The 17557-nt window shown below is 30.6% G+C and overlaps 1 protein-coding gene across 3 annotated transcripts; it reads left to right on the top strand.

The window, feature by feature from the left end:
* The first annotated feature begins 6152 nt into the window (after positions 1–6152).
* LOC18107656 (probable caffeoyl-CoA O-methyltransferase At4g26220) lies at positions 6153–8644 on the top strand. Of its 3 annotated transcripts, XM_006371889.3 has the most exons (6): positions 6153–6285; positions 6954–7134; positions 7266–7345; positions 7464–7608; positions 7766–7897; positions 8170–8644. In XM_006371889.3, exons 2-6 carry the CDS (start codon positions 7072–7074, stop codon positions 8458–8460), a joined length of 711 nt encoding a protein of 236 aa, XP_006371951.1. In that variant the 5' UTR covers positions 6153–6285; positions 6954–7071; the 3' UTR covers positions 8461–8644. The 3 variants fall into 3 exon arrangements, with proteins under 3 accessions (XP_006371951.1, XP_006371950.1, XP_052304809.1); XM_006371888.3 differs by lacking the exon at positions 7766–7897; XM_052448849.1 differs by lacking the exon at positions 6153–6285 and having other exon boundaries at positions 6996–7134; positions 7230–7345.
* Positions 8645–17557: the final 8913 nt, after the last annotated feature.

The raw sequence follows: 17557 nt of genomic DNA, 5'->3' as shown, positions 1-17557 counted from the left end.
TATAAATAAGAAAATACATATTTAATTAAAAAAAACACATTTCTCCTCAATAATTTTATTCATTTTCTTTTATGTGAATGTCTAATGTATTGTCTTATAATTATGTAAAAAATTAAATTTAAAAAAAAATCTTAAATTCAGTTATTCTGATGACTTAAGGCACAAAATAGGCAAGTTAGACTAGATTAATCTAAGACGTCATTGTTTCAATTTATACTTTTATTATAAGAAAATGTTAAATTTGCTTTGAAATACTTTTAAAAAAGTTAGATTGAATCACTACAAAATTTAATAGTTTTATCGACTGAATTTTTCCGTCAGTGTAAAATACATATTCCATCGGTAATTATATTACCGACAGAATCACAGACAAAAATGATCCGTCGGTGAATCGTTCGTCGGTAATGTTTTGTCCGTCGGTAAATCCGTTGGTAATAGAATCACCGACGGATTTACTGACGGAACAGACGCGTCGGTAATATTTTTTTATTACCAACGGAATTACCGAGGGATATACCGACGGAATTACCGTCAGTAATTCTGTCGGTAATTATATATAAACATTTTTAAAAAAATTAATTTTATAAAATTATAAAATAATTAAATTAACATAAATCAACACTGTATATTATATACTCAAAATGCTTGGAAAAAAAATAAAAAAATCAACTCAAATAAATTTGCAACAAATAAATAAAATAAAATAAATTCAACTAAAAAAATTCATATGAAAAAAATGAAGTTGCAATTGCTAGAAATTTAAAAATCCCTATAAATAAATCAACTAAAAATTGGTCTCATATGAAAAAAAAATCTCACAACAAAATTTATACAATTATTAAGAACAAAAACAATTAAAAATAAAATAAAAAACAAATATAGTGAAAAAAATCATGAAAAAAGAAGAAAAAAGAAAAATATTACCTTAATGTAGTTGCAAGTGAAGCTAACGAGAGAAATTTTTTTTTGTAAAGCATATTAATTAAAAAAAAACTAAAAGGATAAAAGAAGAAAGAAAAAGAAGACATACCCGAGCATGGAGGAAAAGAGAAGAAGATGAGGAGAGAAAAGAAGAGAAAGAAATAGATATTGATGTTTTTTACATATAGTGAAGAAGAAGAAGAAGAAGAATTATAAGAAATGAGTCTGTCTCTTGTGAAATAAGGGGATCCAGACTTTTTATTAGGGCGCGTTAGCGACGGATTTACCGACGGATAATTGAATATTAATATTTTTTAATTATTCCATCGGTAATATTTAATTTAAATTTTTAATTTTGTAAAAAGTTTTCAGAAACCACCAACAATTACTGATAATTTTTCAATCCGTCTGTAATATTTAAATAAAAATTTTAAATTCATTGAATTTTTTCAGAAAACCGCCAAATAACACCGACGACTTTTCAATCCATCGGTGATTTTGTCCGTAAAGAACAACAATTAATAGTGCAATTGAAAAGTGAACAGTTCTGGAGCTCTCTGGAAAATACCGACGGAAATTTTCGTCAGTGATTCCCTTTGTAATTGACATGATGAACAATGTTCACAGTTTACCAACGGATTTACCGACGGAATTTATTCCGTCGGTAATTCCTTTGGTAAAAATGACACGTCATTATTTTTTTTGCTTTGTTTTAATTTATTTTCCCACGGTAATTCCCTCGGTATATACCGAGGGAATATTTCCGTCGGTAAAATCCCTCGAAAATTTACCGACGGAAATATTCCCTCGGTGTTTCCGTTTGTATTTATCGATTTTCTGGTAATGAATTTTTACTGGGTCGGCTGAGTTATATTATATTATCTCTTACCCGATTTAATTTAAAACTCAGCTCGGGCTAGGAACTAGATTGGGAAATTATCATGTTGATTTTTCGAGTCGGGTCGAGTTTGATAACATTGTTAAAAAACTCCCATAAATACCTTAGGGCAACTAACTTTGTGTCTTCTAATAGGAAATTAAAACAACCTAAAGGACACGAATTAAAGAGTGAATGCCCAAATCTAGGAAGAAAGCATGATTCGCCATTCAATTGGCATAAAATTTAGTTTCTCCATGGATATGCAACCTGCCAAGGTCTATCGAGCATCTCACAAGCATAATTAATAAGCAGCAAATTGATACTTAGAGCAAACTACACATCCTACATAAGCTGAAGTGCAGCCTTTGAGTCTAAAATACAAATTTAAGTCTAAAATACAAATTAATAAGCAGCAAATCGATAGTTAGAGCATCTCACGATTTTTTTTTATTTTTTTATTAATTTTTTTAAAATAAAATTTAAGTCTAAAATACAAATTATATTTTTATTCATAAATCATAAAACCATTAAAAAAAAAATGTAAACTTCAAATCCATGCATAAAATCATAATTATTGTTCATGAATTATAAGATGAAAATTCATGTAGTTATATTTGAAAATAAAACTAAGACTACATGAAAAAATAAAAAATAAAAAAAGTGTTAAAAACCTGTGATGGTGCCCTTGCCCGTTTCCACATTCAATACCAATCAAACCGGTGGCTTGGATTTTACTTATTTTTAGTTTGACCCTAATCAAACCGAATAAAAATCATATACCGAATAAAATGGCACCGGATCCCAGATTTGCCCATCTTCACATTCAATGCGAGGACTAGTTTGTAAAAAAAACATTATAGCAATCCATCATAATTTATAAGAAAAGCTACGGTGTTTTTTTCACATATTATAATTGTAATTCTTAACCAGTTTAATATTAAAAAATAAAATCGACAATAATAATTTTTTTAAAAATAAAATAATAAAATAATAAAAATAATATTGTAGTAATCTACAGTAACATGTAAAGAAGGTTACAATACTTTTCCCATATATTTTAGCTATATTACTAGTTAGGTGACCCGTACCGCAGGCTCACCTTTAACTTCCAAAAAACACTGGGAGTAGAACCCAAGCACAGGACCCAAGCTTATTTTTAGATCCTGCAACTAATAATTTGTAAATGAAAGTAAATGTAAAATTAAATGTAATTTGATAAAATTATTATTACAATACATTTGGTAAAATTAGTAAATGATATAACATTTTCTTTCAAATTCATCAATTATTTTATTAATAATAATAATTACAATAAAATATACTCTTATAAATTTTACTGAAAATAAAAATATTTATAATATAAATCATAATATTTTTAGTATTAATATTATTAATTATTATAAAAATAATATTATTTATAACTCCAAAAATAATAATATTTTTTAGATAAATACTATTAATTATACTAAAAACATATATTAAGAAAAAATATAATATTAATTATACCAAAAAAATAATATTAAGAGAACAAATAATAATAGTTTTGAGATCAACACTATGAATTAGACTAAAAAATACTAATATTTTTAACATCAATACTATCAATTATACCAAAAACAAATATATTAAGAAAAAATATAATAATTCTTTTAATATTAATTATACTAAAACAATAATATCAACAAAACAAACAATAACATTTCTACTATTAATACTCTAAAAATTAATTATACTAAAAAATGAATATTAAAAAAACTAATAGTAATATTTTTAATACTAATACTTGTAATTATACTTAAAATGTAGGCAGCCCAATCGCCAAGTGGCACTTGGGTTGTCCGCCCTCAGGAGGGAACCCAAGCGCCAAGTGTCCCAACGTGGTTTTTTTCATTATAATAACAGTTTTTTAAAATTTATTAATGATGATAATAATATTTACAGTCTTATAAATTTTAATGAAAATAATAATATTTATAATACAAATAATAATATTTTTAGTAGCAATAATATGAATTATTATAAAAACAATATTATTTAAAAACCAAATACAATAATATTTTAGAAACTAATACTATTAATTATACTAAAAAATAATATTAATAGAACAAATAATAATAGTTTTGAGATCAATACTATTAATTAGACTATAAAAATAAATTAAGAAATAATATAATAATTCTTTTAATATTAATTATACTAAAAAAAATAATATCAACAAAACAAACAACAATATTTTTACCATGAATACTCTAAACATTAATTACACTAAAAAAAATATTTTTAATACAATTATACTAAAAGTATAGGCAACCCAGGCGCCGCGTGGTGCTTGGACTGCATCCAATTAAGAAAAGCAAGCGCCACGCGGCGCTTGGGCGGCCTTCCTGTGGGCGTGTAGCACTTGGTCTGCTCCCGGCCAGGATCCAATGCTATTTTGGGTCCTGCCCTGCCAGGCTTAAGGCTAGCTGTGGGCCAAGCCTGGCAGTTCCCACGTCAAAGCGCCATCTGGCACTTGGACTGCAGCGTAGAGGAAACAGGCCAAGTGCCACGTGGCGCTTGGGTTGTCCGCCCTCAGGAGGGAATCCAAGCGCCGAGTGTCCCAACATGGTTTTTTTCCATCGTAATAGCAGTTTTTAAAAATTTATTAATGATGATAATAATATTTATAGTCTTATAAATTTTAATGAAAATAATAATATTTATAATACAAATAATAATATTTTTAGTAGCAATAATATGAATTATTATAAAAACAATATTATTTATAACACCAAATATAATAATATTTTAGAGACTAATACTATTAATTATACTAAAAGATAATATTAATAGAACAAATAATAATAGTTTGAGATCAATACTATTAATTATACTATAATAATAATAATAATAATAATAATATTTTTAATACCAATACTATCAATTATACTAAAAAGATATATGAAGAAATAATATAATAATTCTTTTAATATTAATTATACTAAAAAAATAATATCAACAAAACAAACAATAATATTTTTACCATGAATACTCTAAATATTAATTATACTAAAAAAATAATATTTTTAATACAATTATACTAAAAGTATAGGCAGCACAGGCACTGCATGGTGCGTGGACCGCATCCAAGAGAAAGAAAAGCAAGTGGCATGCGGCGCTTAGGCGTCCTTCCTGTGGGCGTGTAGCACTTGGTCTGCTCCCGGCCAGGACCCAATGCTATTTTGGGTCCTGCCCTGCCAGGCCTAGGGCTAGGTGTGGGCCAAGCCTGGCAATGTCCACGTCAAAGCGCCATCTGGTGCTTGGACTGCAGTGCAGACGAAGCAGGCCAAGCGCCACGTGGCGCTTGGGCTGTCCGCTCTCAGGAGGAAAACCCAAGCACCAAATGTCCTAAAGTGGTTTTTTTCATTGTAATAGCAGGTTTTTAAAATTTATTAATGATGATAATAATATTTATACTCTTATAAATTTTAATAAAAATACTAAAAATTTAAAATACAAATAATACTATTTTTAGTAGCAATAATATGAATTATTATAAAAATAATATTATTTATAACACCAAATATAATAATATTTTAGAGATTAATACTTTTAATTATACTAAAAAATAATATTAATAGAACAAATAATAATAGTTTTGAGATCAACATTATTAATTAGACTAAAATAATAATAATAATATTTTTAATACCAATACTATAAATTATGCTAAAAAAATATAGTAAGAAATAATATAATAATTCTTTTAATATTAATTATACTAAAAAAATAATATCAACAAAACAAACAATAATATTTTTACCATTAATATTCTAAACATTAATTATACTAAAAAAATATTTTTAATACAATTATACTAAATGTACAGGCAACTTGAGTGTCACGTGACGCTTGGACTGCACCTAAGAGAAAGAAAAGCAAGCACCACGCGACGCTTAGGCGTGGCAACCAAAGCTCCACGTGCGCTCTTGGTATGCCCAAGTGCCCAATACTAGACAGACCAATTGCTAGGTGGCGATGCGCTTGGCGTCCTGGTTTGCCCCCAGCCCCAATGCACGCTAGGGGGCAGCAACTCTAGGGGGTTTGTCTCTAGGCTGACGCTTCTGCCCTCCAGTCCAACCACACTTCTATCAAAACAGTGTAGTTTACAGTGATTCACAGTACATTCATAATGCAGCACAGTGTACTTCGTTCATAATGAATTCTTTTACAATAAACAGTATTCTTTGCTACATTGAAATATTAATTAGTTTTAGTTATAATTAATTAATAATAATTGTAATAATATAATATAATCTTAATTTTAACAGTACCAACATGAGTCATGCGAATGTGTCATTGCCACACAGGACAAAATCCACCGTCAACATCAATGGAAACATCAGGGGCACCAAACTACAAAACAAAATGGAATCGCCATCCTATCTTCTTCCAAGGTTACTATCTTCTCAAAGCCAACACCATTGCGGCGGTACCCAAGCGAGGTAGTCTCTCTCTCCCCCTCTGCTCACTTCATTGTATCCATGCTTTGGACCATATTCGCGATTTATCAATTTTTGTTAATTAAATGATTCATTTCCCATTGACGAGATCCAATTCCTTCTTCTAGGAATTATGAAGGGTTTCAATTGATTCAACAATTAGATGATATTGGGATTAGGACCCAAAAGAAACTTGGGAATTTATTACTTGGACCATAAAGCTTTCACCTGATGGTGTTTTCTCATGTAGTAATGTAGAAGTTTATGGTTAGATATGAAAATAAAAGGGGGTAGAGCTCACTGGTTTAAACTTTGTGTGGAGGCCCAGGCATGTTCACAGGTATAGGGATAATTCACACTCACGAATTGCTATTTGAATGTTCATCATGTCATCAGACCTTGGACTTGTCCACCTCCAATCTGAACTAGAGATCGCATCACATACCCTTTTTGATTCAATGATAATCCTTGTTATGGGATGTCACCATTACTTAATTTGAATATATGTCAGTACCATCAATATCTTTTTGTTGAACTATAACTAAGAATTTGAGTCAGAAATTAACAAATGATGTTTCATTTGGAGTATGTAGCAATAGCTTTGTGCTGTCCAAATATACGAATCAATTATATTGAATGTGATGGTTAATATTTCTCTATCCTGCGTGCAGGACTGCACAAGCATAATATACAGGAGTATAATTTCTTAACAGCCTAGCAGCTTTCTTCCATTTGAGGCAATTAAGTCTGTGGCTAGCTAGATAGCATTTGAAGTAGGTTTCAGTGGCAATGGACTCAAAAAAAGCAATTTCTTTTTCAAAGGGGTTATTGCAGAGTGAAGAATTATATCAGGTATATGATCTGCTAGTTTTGTGTGTTTCCCTTCTTTTTTGTCTCCACTACGGATGCACTGTTCATTCGTATCCATAATATATGCCATGGTCAAGGTCTAGCTTTGGCTTACCTTAAATTTGTTGCAACAGTATGTCCTGGAGACCAGCGTGTATCCACGTGAACTAGAGCCTCTCAGAGAGCTAAGGATGCTTACTGCAACCCACCCAAGGTCACCACATTATCACTCAACTTGTTCACCAGAAATCCACTAAGTAATTTGCCTTTTACTCACATAGGTTTTTGATGACACTAAATTTGAAGATTAATGAGCTTCTTGTTATTTCCAGGGCCATGATGGCTACTGCACCAGATGCTGGTCAGTTGATGGCAATGCTCTTGAAGCTAGTAAATGCACAAAAAACAATTGAAGTGGGAGTTTTCACCGGGTACTCCCTTCTCCTCACTGCTCTTTCAATTCCTAAGGATGGAAAGGTAAGAAGTTCTTTATTAAAAGTAATCTAACCATAACCGACCAAGGTTATGTATATACTGGTTTTTGTACTTTAAAGGCTTAATTTCCTCGTAATATTGTAGTATTTTGTTTATATCTTTGCTATGAACAATCAATAATTGATTATCCTTGCTGCAGATTACAGCCATAGATGTGAATCGCGAGGCTTATGAAATAGGATTACCAATTATAAGAAATGCTGGTGTTGAACACAAAATTAACTTCATAGAATCAGAAGCTCAACCGATTCTTGACAAGCTATTAGAAGATGTAAGGACTCAAGTCCTTGAGAGATTTTAACATGGTTTAATTTTTATTCTTGCTTTTGAAACCTACACAACAGTCCTTATACAATTTAAGTGAAGAATAATTGAGTATGTGATCATTTAATTGGGAGGAAAAACACCAGGCAAACTGAATCTTAGAGGTTTAAAATATATGTTGCCCGATTTTTATCCATCTTTTCTATCCTCTATCATTCATTCAATTAATATCAGGTTCATTTTGGTAATAAGATTTTTTGTTTTTGAAATTTGCTGCAGCATGGAAATGAAGGCAGTTTTGATTTTGCTTTTGTTGATGCTGACAAAGTCAATTACTGGAACTACCACGAGAGGCTAATGAAATTGTTAAAGGTGGGGGGAATAGTTGTCTATGACAACACACTATGGGGAGGGACAGTTGCTTTGTCAGAAGAGTCTACTCCAGAGAATATGAAAGCAGGCAGGCAACTTACAATTGAATTTAACAAATTGCTTGCAGCTGACTCCCGCGTCCAAATCTCACATGCTCCATCGGGTGATGGGATCACAATTTGCAGGCGAATCTACTGAATATCCGCCTGATACTCGCTTTTGCTACTGTGTGAATGCTAGGAGTGAAAGCTTAATAAGAGCCATTTTACTCCGTGATCACAAGATATAATAATATCGTGAATGAAATTCTGACTACCATTTTCTGGTTGATTAGGCTGAAATGCCTTGAAATATAAAACTTTGCTATTTGGTTTGGATTGAATTAAGTGTGTATTTGTTAATGTGTTGCAAGGTATTTTTTTAAAATATTTTTTAATTGAAAATATACTATAATATTTTTTATTTTTTATATTAATATATTAAAGCTATCGAAAAACATTTTAAAAAATATTAATTGAATATATTTTCAAGTAAAAAATAATTTTAAAAAATAAAAGCCATGTGACAGGAGTTGTGGCCTTTTATGGAGTATTTTTTCTGTAGCATGACATTAAGCTAGCAGTTTAATAAATTAGTTTAGATGTTGATTTTAAATTTTTAGCTCAAGAGTTAAAAGAAGGAAGCAACTAGCAAGTATTATTGCCCACCATTCTATCTCTCAGGGTTGTCCTAGCATAAATGAACTGAAAAAAAAGTGCAAGTCGTGTTCTCCTGGCAACAAGTCTCTCATCATACAACGAAGAAATAGAAAAACATGTGTTAGGCTTGTCACGAGCCCTTCACTGCAAAGAAAATATATGACATATGCTATCAAGCTTTCCAAGGGCCTCGTGTAAAAATCGCTTGAACTGTTCTCAACTTTTTAAACCCATAGGAATTCTTTAGGCTATTATAAGAATTTTGCTTGCAATGATTTGTTCGTTGTATATAGAATAAAAAGAATAAGTGCATGAACACACTGTTTTCTAAAATTAGAAATTTACTAAAACTGCTCAGCCTTTCACTGTAACAATCTACCGTAAAAGACTGAGTTTTTTTGTTTTGTTTTTTAAACTATTTTTTTTAAGCTATTTTTTTCATTTTTTTTTAATTTTTTCTTTTTTGATGCCTTTAGCTTTTTTCTTTCTTTCTTTGTTTTTTTTTCTTTTAATAAATTTAGTTTTGTTTAATTTAGTTTGTTAATGTTAATATTTTTTTAATTTAGTTATCAGACTTTTATGACATTGATCCCGGGTTTAATAGGTTAACTTGGTTTCACGAGTTAACCCGGATTTTTTTTCTTTTTAATTAATTTTTTTCGTTTACTTTAGTTTGTTAATGTTGAATTTCTTTCTATTTAGTTATCAGACTTTCATGACACATATCTCAGGTTTCACGGGTTAACTTGGTTTCACGGGTTAACCCAGTTACTTTTGGATTAACCCGTCCATTTTTTTTTGTTTTTTTATTTTGTTAATGTTAAATTTTTTTATTTAGTTATCAGACTTTCATGACAAGGATCCCAGGTTTAATAGGTTAATCTGGTTTGACGAGTTAACCCAGAGTTTTTTTTTTTCTTTTTAATTAATTTTTTTCGTTTACTTTAGTTTGTTAATGTTAAATTTCTTTCTATTTAGTTATCAGACTTTCATGACACATATCTCAGGTCTGACGGGTTAACCTGGTTTTACGGGTTAACCCAGCGTCCATTTTTATTTGTTTTTTTCTTTTGTTAATGTTAAATTTTTTTATTTAGTTATCAGAATTTTATGACATGGATCTCGGGTTTAACGGGTTACCTTGGTTCGACAAGCTAACCCAAACTTTTTTTTTCTTTTTAATTAATTTTTTTGTTTAATTTAGTTTGTTAATGTTAAATTTCTTTCTATTTAATTATCAGACTTTCATGACACATATCCCGGGTTTGACTGGTTAACCTGGTTTCACGGGTTAACTGAGTTAATTCTTGGTTAACCCATCAACTTTTTTTTTATTTAGTTATCAAACTTTCATGACATGAATCCCAAGTTTGATGGGTTAACATGGTTTGAAGGGTTAACCCAGTTAATTCAGATTTTTTTTCTTCATTAGTTTTTTTCTTCATGTTGGTTTTTTTTCTTTGTTTTTTTCTTTTTAGTTAATCTATTTAATTATCATACTTTTATGACACGATCTTGCAGCCAGACCCACATCCAAGGCTCTTGGATCTGGTGTTACAGTCAGACTCACTTAAACTTGAGTCATGTAAGTTTAATATTATTATTATTATTATAAATATTACTCTTGGGTCAAGCGTTGCAGTTAGACCCAAGGCTTTTGGGTATATCTTTGCAGAAAGACCTAACACTCTTAGATCTTAGCCTTTTTTATATTTTTTATGCAAGAAAAAAAAATTAACCTGTGGGTATGCCTTTGTTTTTTTCCCTTTTCTTTTCCTTTTCAAGCATTTTAGTGTGGACTGCACAGTACAGTCCATAGTGAAAAAGCTTACGCCTTTAGTTTTTTTCTGGCCCTTTTCTTTTCTTTCTTGTTTTTTAATTATTTTTTTTAATTTACTTTCTTAATATTAAATTTTTTCTATTTAATTATTAGACTTTTATGACACGGATCTCGGGTTTGACGGGTTAACCCAGTTAATTCTGGGGTAACCCGTCAATTTTTTTTTCTATTTAGTTATCAAATTTTCACGACACAAATCCAATGTTTGACGGGTTAACCTGGTTTGAAGAGTTAACCCAGTTAATTCGGATTTTTTTTTCTTTTTCTTCATTAGTTATTTTCTTCATGTTGGTTTTTTTTCTATGTTTTTTTCTTTTTACTTAATCTATTTAATTATCACACTTTTATGATACGACCTTGCAGCCAGACCCATATCCAAGGTTATTGGGTCTGGTATTGCAGCCAAGCCCACTTAAACTTGGGTCATGCAAGTTTAATGTTATTATTAATATTATAAATATTACTCTAGGGTCAGACGTTGCAGCCAAACCCAAGATTCTTGGATATAGTTTTGCAGAAAGACCTAACAGTTTTAAATCTTAGCTTTTTTTGATATTTTTTATGCAAAAACAAATTGACCTGCGGCATCGCGCGGGTCATCTAACTAGTTAAACTATAACTAAAACGGCTCCGTCTTTTACTGTGGACTGCACAGTGCAGTCCATAGTAAAAGATGAGCTGTCTTTTTTTTTTTCATTTTTTATGCTTTTAGGGTTTTTTTTGCTTCTTTTTTTGTTTTTTTTCTTTTAATAATTTTTTTTGTTTGTTAATGTTAAATTTTTTTTATTTAGTTATCAGACTTTCATGACAAGGATCCCGGGTTTAACAGGTTAACATGGTTTGATAAGTTAACCCGAAATTTTTTTTTTGCTTTTTTTTCTTTTTAATTAATTTTTTTTTTACTTTAGTTTGTTAATGTTAGATTTCTTTCTATTTAGTTATTAGACTTTCATGACACATATCCCAGGTTTCACAGGTTAACCCGTCAAATTTTTTTTTGTTTTTTTCTTTTAATAATTTTTTTATTTAATTTAGTTTGTTAATGTTAAATTTTTTTTATTTAGTTATCAGACTTTCATGACACGGATCCCGAGTTTAACGGGTTAACCTGGTTTGACGAGTTATTTAGTTATTTAATTTAGTTTGTTAATGCATTTAGTTTTTCTTTTTTTTTCTTTTTCTTTTTTTGCCATTTTTATGTCTTTGACTGTGGACTGCACAATGCAGTCCACAATAAAAAGGTTGATGCCTTTTGTTTTTTTTCCTTTTTAGTTAATTTTTTTCATTTAATTTAGTTTGTTAATGTTAAATTTATTTATATTTAGTTATCAGACTTTCATGCCACAGATCCCGGGTTTGATGGGTTAACCTGGTTTCACGAGTTAGCCCAATTAATTCTAGGTTAACCCGTCAATTGTTTTTTTCCATTTAGTTATCAAACTTTCACGACACGAATCAAGGTTTGACAAATTAACCTAGTTTGAAGGGTTAACCCAGTTAATTCAAAAAAAATTTCTTTTTCTTCATTATTTTTTTCTTCCTGTTGGTTTTTTTCTTTGTTTTTTTTCTTTTTAATTAATCTATTTGATTATCATACTTTTATAACTTGACCTTACAGCCAAACTCACATCCAAAGCTATTGGGTCTGGTATTGCAGCCAGACCCACTTAAACTTGGGTCATGCAAGTTTAATGTTATTATTAATATTGTAAATATTACTCTTGGGTCAAGTGTTGCAACCAAACCCAAGACTCTTGGGTATAGCTTTGCAGAAAGACGTAACACTTTTAGATCTTAGCTTTTTTTAATATTTTTTATGCAAAAAAAAAATTAACCTGCGGCATCGCGCGGGTTATGTAACTAGTTGTATACTAAACTAGTGAGGAATGACCACACTGTTTTCTAAAATTATAAATATATTATAATATATTAAACTAGTGATGAATGATGTTTAGTTCGTAATAATAGCATTTATAATATAAAAATTTATTCAAGGAAAATCTAGAGCGTGTATAATTTTAAATCTATAAACATTCAAAAGCATAACTCAAGTAAAACATGCTTTCAACATTAAAAAAAAAAAAGAATACATGCTGTTTGGGAGTGTGGTTGCGGTTGTTTTTCAAAGTACTTTTCGTGCCAAAATACATCAAAATGATGTTTTTTTATTTTTAAAAAATTATTTTTGAGATCAGCGCATCAAAACAATTCAAAACATACAAAAAAAAATTAATTTTTTGCAAAAAAAAATTAAAATTTTTTGGGCACGCGGTTTGCACCGCGTTCCCAAACGTTCTCTTTATTGCTAGAATACACACTAATAATAAAAATAACTATGTTTAAATTAAAATGAAAAAGGGTATTTACTTATTGAAGTACTTTAAACTAATGAAACTTTTTGTTATCGTCAATGATGAATCTTTTACCTTTAAGACTTTATTGCTCATGACTTGTGCAATTAGAATATTTGCAATATGCTTCTTAAGATTTTAACAACATCATCTTAGTTTAGATATACTTCTAAATAAGGTCTTTAAATCAAAGTGAAGTAACTCAATTATCTCTTAACAAAGTGAACCTAAGCTTTAGATTTAGAAGGAAACCAAAGCATAAAAAGAGAAGAAAACACTAAGATTGAGGTGAGGAAGACTGCAAAAAATCTAAAAAACATTGTTGGAAACTCTTCATTCACCCTTTTTTTTTAATAGTGGATTTGTGAAGCTAGAAAGCTAAATAAATAATTCTAGTAATAATCAGAATTAATTCTCATATAATTAACCTTTGATTAACCACCATAAATAAAGAATCAAATCTGAACATAATGACTATAAATCTGTATTTTTAAGCTGAATTCAGATTTGCAACAAAATCTTATCGAATAGACTATTAATATTAATGAGTTATACTAATAAACAATAGTTTAGAAGAAATACTTCTTTATGGACTAGGCCCAAGTCTAAATTTTAGTTGGAAAAAAATATCTTTTATGGGCCAAGATTTTATTTTATAATAAATCCAAACTCAAGCCTAGACTCGGTCCGAAGCCCAATCATGAGTTAGGCCAGACCAGCACGTGTACGTGTGAGTTTAATTACAAAGCCCATTTTGCCTAGGATATCTCCCCTCTAAAAGCTTGGGTTCCATTTAGGCTCAATTTTGACTTTTCATCAACCCATTTTATAAATACTAGGAAAGTTTTGTTCTTTCTAACGTGAGATAGAGTTTTTTAGATGGTTTTGGGTTTCACTTTACCAAATGTTTTTTGATATCAATTTCTCATTTACCTATAAGGTTACTTTATATGGATATGTGCTTAATTGACTGAATGATTAGAAGAAGACCTATAAATTTGCCATACATAATGATAAAGAATATGATTATGGCACGCGATCAAAAACAAAAGTCATTACCCCATGTCAATGTTTATCCACCATTTTTTAGCATTTTAATATTGTGCTAACTAGTATGAATAGGACACCGTATTCTAAGAATCTGGAGATAAATCATAAAACCCTTACCAAGATTAAATTTGTATTAAATAAGGAAGGTGTTTGGGTCACTACAGACCAAGTGGGAGCTCGTGCTGAGGAAGAGCATGATGAGGAAGAAAAACCACATGTTAGTGGTGATGATGAGTTTGCTGACATGTTTGAGACGCCACCTACAACTTCCTCTTCTAAAAATGCTAGCACTAGTTCATAGATATCTAGGATGAAAGATCACATAACCCATATTGAGATGGATATGAGCTATCTTTAAGACTCTCAAATGCACATCATAGCAAATCAAGAGCACATGGCCGACAACTTACAAAATATCAAAACCATGATAGCAAATCTACTTTCTCGATATCCACCACCTTAGGAGATTGTACCAAAAACATTTTCCCATTTTCATGATTTTATCTTTTTATCTTTTTGTATTTTCTTTCCCTAATTGTAATGTATATTACATTTTAAACATTATGACATGTTTTTATATTCATCTTTTTTATGCTTTCCTATTACTTTTCGTTGATGATAAATGGGGATAGAATTGGAGAAAATAGATAATAGATATAGGGGGTAAATATATATGTATAGATTGTTGATAATTGTTAAAGTCTCTAAAGGGCACTATATTGCAAAATATAGGGGGCATTCTTTTTTTATATCTATGCTTATTAATTATTTATCATCATAAAAAAAGGAGATTGTTGACCTTTCGGTCATATATTAATATTTTTATATTTTGATAATAATAATTAAATGAAAATGGACTAATGATATGCTTGGTTGAGAATAAATTTAAACAAGTTTTATATGAAGATCGCATCAATAAGCATGAAGAATTAAATGAAGAAACCAATCAACAAGTCCAAGATGCAAAACAAGTTAAGACTTAGTTCTTAAGGATTCATTTTAGTGAAAATTATGTAAATCTTTATATCTTACTTGATAGTACAAATTAAAATGCCATACACTTCACATTGCATACATTATAGGATTGATATACATTTAGTCGGTTCAAGATTCACCTGGCTCAAAACTGCTAAAACTAGATTTTAAGTTGAACTGGTCGACCGTTTATTCATTAGGGATGAACACCTGAGAATCTATAGGAATCGGTTGACCGATTGACTTGACCAATCTGAACTAGTCAACTGTTTCATTTGTCAGAGGAACAGTAATGACTATAAAACGACTAGTTTTTGCTAGAAACATATATATAACTTGTTTAATTGCAGAATTAAATATTGAATTTAAATATATATCATATACAATCTATTTTAAGAGCAAAAATAACTTCAAATCATCAATCCTGAATCATACTCGTATTTATGCATTAAAACCTTCATATTCTTATGTAAGAGTATAAATTCTCACACTCACTATACTTAAACACCTTCATACATTCTAAGTGCTATTAATTGAGCTATAAAGATATAAGCTTCAATTGTATTATCTACTCTTTGAGAGAGTGTTGTTACATTTTAAACAATTATAATCCTTCAAGAGTTTAAGTGAAAAACTCTCGGTCATCGTTGAGGTATATTACCAAGGTGTAAAATCTTGAAGAGGATATTTCTTCAAGTGATGAAAAAAAGCTTGATGGGGATTTATCAAGGGCATCGTAATCTTTGGCTTGGATTAGTAAAGAATATAATACTCAAGATCGATTTGGTGGTTGAGGTGTGGATGTAGGCTTGCCGAACCACATTAAAAATCGAGTTTGCAATTTTTATCTCTATATTCTTTACTTTAAGCATTTTCATTATATTGTTGGTTAATTATATTTAATCTTGTTAATTGCAATATTTATTATAATTAGTGAAATATCTAATTCATCCCCCTTAGGTGTTATTGTTTCCTTAATCCTAGAACAATAAGCATCCCTTACTTATACTTGTCATCTCCAGCTGATTAAATTTGTTATATTCTCTTTTTAGGTATATTGGTTGATCATTTTTATCTTGTCATGCTCTATTGTTTGGAGGATTGAGAGTCTTCTAGTTGCATTCATTTGGAAAGGTTCATCCATTTCCTATTTTGGGGCTAAGGTAGCTTGAGATTATGTTTCTTACCCTCTAAAGGAAAAGGGTTTGGGAATAAAAAGGGTCAAGACATGGAATATAACAACTATTCTTAAACATGTCTAGTGGCTCCTATAAAATAGATCTTCTATTTGGGCAGTTTAAGTGCTTAATGCCTTGCTTAGAGGGAGATCTTTCTGGTATATTAGATTTCCTTCAGCTCCTTCCTAGTCCTAAAGGAAGATTCTTCTCAGTAGAGACTGGTGCAAAGGGCTATTTGTCCCTTGCATAGGTGATAAGACAACTACTTCTCTTTGACTTGATTATTGGTTATTAGATGGCCAATGTTTCTATGACCTCTTTTTAAGGTGCTATCCTCCACGGGGTTGCCCTACTATGTAAAGGTTTCAGACATAATTAAGAAGGGTATTTGGGCTTTCCTCTTGGGTAGTTAGGAGCTACAACCTATTTGAGACTTAATGCATTTTCATCTTAAGACTGTCTTACTAGACTTCTATGTCTGAAAGGGTCACTCATCAGGGAAGTTTACTATCAACTTAGCATTGGAGTTTCTTCTAGACTCGAGACCCAAATACTCTATCCATCATCTCATTTGGTTTCCAAGTCACATCCTAAGACATTTATTTATTCTATGACTTGCTAGTCTAGGTTGTCTTCACATTATGAATAGACTCCATGCCTAACATATTACCACCTTCTTGATATGTGTACTTTATGGGTTGCATGTTGAGATTTATGACCATCTGTTTTTTCAGTGCCCTTTCTCTACTTTAGTTTGGGGTACTCTTATGAACAAGACTTTTACAGGTTGGCCTACAATGACATGATGACCTTTACTCCAGTGGGCATCCTCGCACTTCAAAAAGATAAAGGACTTCATGCATCTACTTGCTCGGTTAGTTCTCTTAGCTACGGTTTACTTCATTTGGTTTGAGAGGAATAACCGGGTCTTCCATCAGATTTGATTTCCTCACCAAGATATTAGTGAGAAGATTTTCGAGCTTGTTTGGTCCCATTTGATAGAGCTCAAACCAAGGTATTAGATTCCAATTACTCTCAAGTCTATATGGCATCTTACAGTGTCATGGGATCCCTTTACACTGGCTTTCCTTCGAGTTCTGCATTGTTGTTACTGTAGAATCGGTTAACTAGTTTTGGGTTTTCCAGAAACTGGTCAACCAGTTTCTAGACATTCTTGGTCCCATTTGATAGAGCTCGAACCAA

The sequence above is a fragment of the Populus trichocarpa genome, chromosome 18 (assembly GCF_000002775.5).
Source record: "Populus trichocarpa isolate Nisqually-1 chromosome 18, P.trichocarpa_v4.1, whole genome shotgun sequence".
Taxonomy (NCBI): domain Eukaryota; kingdom Viridiplantae; phylum Streptophyta; class Magnoliopsida; order Malpighiales; family Salicaceae; genus Populus; species Populus trichocarpa.
The sequence above is the reverse complement of the archived record's forward strand: the minus strand, read 5'-3'. Positions and strand labels throughout refer to the sequence as shown.

What these genes read in the sequence shown, in the direction of transcription:
- LOC18107656 (XM_006371889.3), top strand. Translation starts at nt 7,072, where the DNA reads ATGGACTCAAAAAAAGCAATTTCTTTTTCAAAGGGGTTATTGCAGAGT. An exon ending in CTTACTGCAACCCACCCAAG is followed by an intron (nt 7,346 to 7,463) that starts GTCACCACATTA and finishes TGTTATTTCCAG; the next exon opens with GGCCATGATGGCTACTGCAC. An exon ending in TTGACAAGCTATTAGAAGAT is followed by an intron (nt 7,898 to 8,169) that starts GTAAGGACTCAA and finishes AATTTGCTGCAG; the next exon opens with CATGGAAATGAAGGCAGTTT.